This window comes from Nansenia antarctica (assembly GCF_963989245.1).
Source record: "Nansenia antarctica genome assembly, chromosome: 5".
NCBI classification, from domain to species: domain Eukaryota; kingdom Metazoa; phylum Chordata; class Actinopteri; order Argentiniformes; family Microstomatidae; genus Nansenia; species Nansenia antarctica.
Window position 1 is genome coordinate 26,434,975 of NC_137690.1, and position 6,000 is coordinate 26,440,974.

The 6,000-nt window shown below is 44.9% G+C and overlaps 1 protein-coding gene across 1 annotated transcript in view; it reads right to left on the bottom strand.

Moving 5' to 3' along the window:
- Window positions 1-4,859, bottom strand: part of dapk1 (death-associated protein kinase 1) — a gene marked incomplete at its 5' end in the record, with an annotated part of 78,870 nt that extends 74,011 nt beyond the window's left edge. Inside the window, one exon of the mRNA XM_080530887.1 lies at window positions 4,798-4,859. Coding sequence (XP_080387013.1) covers window positions 4,798-4,859 — 62 coding nt within the window. The remainder of the gene's footprint in view (window positions 1-4,797) is intronic.
- Between the last annotated feature and the right edge of the window lie 1,141 nt (window positions 4,860-6,000).

Consider the following 6,000-nt stretch of genomic DNA (forward strand, 5'->3'; position numbering starts at 1 on the left):
TACACTCAATCAATAAGTGCTGACAAGTGGCTCTGAAGTCCCATGTGGCGTGTATTGTAGTGCATTCTTAATAGGCCTCCTGAAATGCCACCATACAAAACCCACAAAACCCACGCACAACAAACACCATCTCAAATGAAACCAGGATGTTGGTTGTGTTTCAAGAGGTTAACAACAGCTTACTTAGCATGCCGGGACAATCATTCTAGTATGCTAGTGTGGATATCGAAACATAGCCATTGTTAATGCTAGGGGTCACCGTGTCAGAGCTTGAGGGAATGCAAGAGGAAACACTCCATACAGTGGGTCTTCAATGTCTTGGGTGGATGATGCTGTGTTTTTGGGGTGCGATGCAGAGGCAGTTGTTGTCGATCTGACATTAAACCTCTTTCTATCCACACACGCCACACCAGATGTTCTCAACGCGTTGCCTCGGTGTGATTGTCTTCCGCTTTGCGAACACTACAGCTCCTTCGTCTGCAAAGTGAAAGAGAGAGGGGGGGGGGGGGCGAGAACGGAGAATCTGGGTTTCTCCCATGCTATCACCCTCGGCCTCTCCACCATGCTTGACTGGGCAGAGCTCTCTCACTTCTTTGACAGCAATGAGTTTGTCTTGTGATCCTCCCCCTCCCAGTCTCCCCCCCCACTCCCAGCCTGCCTGCCTGCCTGCCCCTCTCTCTCTCTCTCTCTGTCAAGCAACCCCATTAGGTCCCACAAGACTGTTGAAGCCCAGCCCTACAGTACACGCTCAGTGCTCCCACACATACATTAGTGTGACGCACCCTCTCCATTCACTGTTAACACAGTTGGCACTATTCCAATGATCCTGCATTCAATTTAGAGACTGATTCTTGAAATTACCTCATCATGTTCCTTGAGAATTTCCCAAGTGTTGGATTTCAGTTGGCTTCCCAACGTCACTAGAATACAAACTAGGCTAAATCAACAGTCTGTGTGATCAGAAGGCATCAGACATCTAGAAAGACAGACAGACTTACAAAACATGTTGGCATTGTCTTAACTGTAGGCTAATGTCTTTTGAGAACTATTATATCAATAAGACAAAATCGAGTGAGTGCTGGTTTTTAAATATATATTCTTACCAACAAGACAGACAGAATCGATAAACCAATATGCACTCATAATCGGCTAATCTGATGATCAAATCAAATAATGGTTTTCTATTACCCATCTTCGTTCCCTTGTCTTAGTTGCTATATCTGTGACACGGCAGTCACTTAGTACTTCGCCACCGTACCCACAGTGGTCTCTCAGGCGGTACACACAGACACAGACACAGACACAGACACAGACACAGACACAGACACAGACACAGACACAGACACAGACACAGACGACACACACAGCCCCGTCATGACGAGTTGTCATTCTAACCATCCAGCCAGCAGACCACTCCAGTGCCAGAGCCCTCCTTACCACATGCATTGTAAGAGGGATCTAGGTCAATCTGTGGGAAACATTTTGCATGTATGCATAGTATTAAGAGGTAGCAGTGGTGGTGGGGTGTCATTGAATTATGGAGGGGGTTCACCCAACTTGGTATGGAGATGGTAATCCATGGTAATGCGATTTATGACTGTCAAATACAGTACTATGATGGCCTGCTTTACAGTGGTATTTCTTGAGAATACCTGCTCCTCTTCACACACAAAACATCCACAATGAATATGCGCCACACACACGCACTCACGCACCCACGCACCCACACACCCACACACCCACACACCCACACACACCCACACACACACAGACACACAGACACACAGACACACAGACACACACAGACACACACAGACACACACACACACACAGACACACACACACCCACACCCACACCCACACCTCAATTAGCAGAGTAGCTAGCCAGGCTAACTACTGAAGATCTGACAGAGGCAGTGTAATACAAAGAGAGGTTAAAAAAGATATCGACGTACAGCGCAGCACATGAAAGGAAGGCACTTACAATTTTAGAGGAAGACTAATTCCACAAACCGGGTTATATGCTGATGATTTAGCAATATATATTTTCCCAACAGACTAGGCTGATCAATGTCTGTACAGCAAGTGTTCAGATCAATGGATCCTAAACAAAAATGATCAATTGAAATTCACAGACGAATCTCCACAGAAATGACCAACGGCCAATTTTGCTGTGCAAGCTTTCTCATCTACGGCCACTTCTGAGGGCTACAATACGTGCCAACAGAGTTTCCAAAGTTGTGGCAACGTAGATTAAAGTGGTTGAATGCCAATGGGAACAGGCATCTTCAGGTGCCCATTCAAGTGCCTGCTACCATTATGGGGGACCACCCGCGAAAGAGGCCCCCGGGAAGAATGAGGAGTACCCCCTCACGTCTGCCAGTCCCCTGGCCGCAGGCTTCAAAGCCCCCTTGGAGAGGGAGACTGTGTGTTTAACCCTGGGGCCTGAGAAGCCCATAGCACACCACTGCTGCACAACTATTAAACGCTTCAATGCCGCTAAAGGGTTACGGAGAAGTTGGGCCCCTTTCATGACCGACCACTTTGACGGGCATCAAACGAGAGGCCAGTGAACAATGGTTATAATATATATATGTGCAATATAATTCCCTCGCAGATCTAAGACACTAAACAGGAACTTTCAAAGGCTCCAATGAGCAATTAGCTGAGGTCTTGTACAGGAGTTCAATTGAGCAGTGATGTGGTCAATCCTTTACTTTCTCACTTATTAGGAAAAAATTGAGGATTCTTTGGTGAGAAGCTGCTGCTGAGTGAATTTCTGGACCGTAACAGCTCTTTTCTTTAACGATAAACATGATGTAGCCACAAAATACCATGGCGACTACTGATAAGAGATAACTAGCCCTACCTATAACTACAAACATAAACAATTCCATACTGTAAAGCGTATCTATTTGGCTGTGCAATTTCCAGGTTTCAGGTTGCTTTCAGTGAAGCCAGGCATGGCTAGCCTAGCACCCACAAGTGACTACACTTTGCTTGGACTATTTCCCACTCTCCCGAGTCTGAACGGGCTTCGTTCCAAATACAGTCAGAGGTGGAATACAGTCAGATCAAAAGCCTCTCTGTCTTAAGCGTGCAAGGAATTACCAAGCAGGTCACTCTGGTGTAATATAGCCAATGAATAGACAAGCTCACATGCAATGCAGTAGGCAATCATTATAAACCTAGGTTTTCTGTCCTTCTAATTCCACATTTAAGCAAAAACAAGGGCAGATTCTACAAAAGATGGACCTGTTTTTGTAAACAGACATTCCACAAAGCTAATGATTCTTCTTCAAGTATTCAGAGATATGGGCATGGAATTATAGAGGGATATTGGCAAGACCCTGGCACAGAGTCAACGAGTCAGGAGGGAATACTTTCCAACCAATCTAACCAATAACAGGCATTTCCCTACTCTGAACCATTTTTTCCCCCTAAATGTTCTCAGGCAGAATTACCCTTCTGGAAATCTGTAACATTCTGAACAGGAATCCAATACACAATCAATGCTGATTTGAATGAGTCCCAAATGAGACATCTCACACTCCAGCAACTGTGTCTTTACCTCCAGTCAGTAATTCAATACTGTTCTACGCAGGTCCACGCCTTCTCCATTTCAAGACTCGTTGGATGCAGCAGCTACCTTAGTACTCCTGTACCATTGAAACAGACGCACTGGACTAGGTCATTGAAGGAACACAGCAAAGTGCTCCCTGGACAACACAATTATCAATATTATGATTGATATAGGCCTACATGGGTCCCTTTGGACAAAACCCCCCAAAACAAAACAATAACATCCTTCATCTATTAAAAACTCCCTTGCAATCACTTGAGAACGCGTAGCCTAGCTCTTACATGCATTAGGCAACAAAAATGTGTACAATTTGGATCTTAACTGTAACCTGTTTATACTGGTATGATAAACAGGAAATAATTTCCTAAAATCTAGTTGGCTCATATTTCCTAGCAGCGTGCAGTGAGGATAATGATGACACAGCCATCCCAAGATGAAAGCAAGAAACACACCACCCACATACACTCTATCGAAGAGAATGCACTCCTTCACGGAAATTCACACAGACTATTCAAATTCATCCACTCCTTTTCTGTTAATGACATATTTTCCTCTGGTGAGAGCAGTCTCAAGTGCCTCAGCAGGTTGGCTGACACACCACACATCAGATAGATGGACTGGGGACATGACAAGCTGTAAATTAACTGGGAGATATAGACCCTCGCTGTCAGATGGATCCTGCTATGAAATACAGCCACAATAGCAAACGATAACATCTTGCCATAACTCTAAATATGTAGGTTATTGGATAAGTCAATATGTTTCGGATAAATCATGCATGGAAAAACATGAAAGCATGAAAACTCTGATTATACACATCATTTCAAGTTGTCTACAGTGAAACATTTCACAGCCAATTCAAGTCATCACCTGTATATGTCTTCAAGTGTTTAGATACACATTGCAAGGTGTTCTTCACTAATAGCTCATGTTTGCGCAATAGGCTATTAAAAAAGGAGAGCCAGATGTCTTGACCTCATGCCATACTGTCACTATAGAGGTTATGCATTATAAGACCCACTGTGGAAGCCTACAATACACAAAGCTTTTATGAGATTCGAGTTGTGTTGTCTTCTTGACTGGCTCTCTCTCTCTCTCTCTCTCTCTCTAGTCTTCTGTCCCTGAGCAGCTCTGCACAACGAACAAAAGACCACCATCCGCCTCTCCCCGTCTGAAAAATGTTAGCAATGTTAGCAAAAAAGGTGATCACTTACCTCCCGAGCTCATCTCCAATTAGGTAATATTCCTCCACATTCTCCTGATTGAAGACGGTCATGTTGTTGGAAGGCGCGTTCACTCCCGACGAGATCCAGAACCAGCGCCGCCGCTCTCAGCGACCCATCCCCTGTCAACCTCTTGACAGTTCACGGCGGATACTTCTCATATTTGCTCTTCAAATTGTAAAGGAAAATGTCATAACGTTAGTGCAAAACGTGGTGCAAAACGTGGGCGTTGAAATGAAAGTGACACACGGAGGAGTTGGCATTTGGATATTAGATGAGGCGACTTTAACAAAAGGAGCCCTGGCAGCTAAGAGCAGAAACCTGCAGCTGGCGAGGGTCGAGAGACGTCACGACTTTCACCGACAACGAGTATGTTTGTCTGTCTAGTTATTCTCTCTATTGTAGAAAACACCTCGAACTTTCAGTGATGTCCATCATAGGAAATACGTTAGTGACCGGCTTCAAGACATGTCTGACTCAAAAGCTTGGTGTAGCCAAGGGAACACGGGTCCAGCCGGCCAGTCTACAGCATGCAGGTCTGGTTACCCAGTGCAAGAGGCACGACTATGGTTTTCTTACGAATCTTATTTTTTTTACTACATCTGAGCAGGTGCTTAACCATTTCAATTGCGGCCAGAAAGTAAGGAAACAAATGCACGTGGTTTATATCATAGGAGGCTATTATTATGTCCAACTACAACTGATTCAGCGCTTGATAGCCAATTTCATGCCAATCATTGGTACAGCATTCTCACTACAACATTCGTCGGAACATTGGAACAACGCATCGAAGACACGACATCAAAGTATCTTACTGTCCCCGGGTGCTTCGCCGTACAGGTGGCAGGTTAATCCCGAGTGAATGCGTTTTACGTAGCAGCAGTACCTTCCTTCAGAACATGAAAATGAAATGTTGCAGGAAATGGAAGGATTGTAACAATGTAGCAGCCTGCTGGTGTGTATCCTTCCCTGTGTGTGGGTTGGTGGTACTAGTAGGTGTGGATAGTGGTACGCCTCGGTCGCAGGGAGGCAGCATCGAGCATGATCATAGGTAGCCTGTCAACTGGATCAGTTCATCAAGGTAGACAAGGGGTTAATTCCTATGGTGGGTATTGAAGACCCACTGTGTCACATTAGTAACCAAACTAAACCCCTACAGCCGGCTATGCTTTATGAAAGGAGAAGCACTCACAG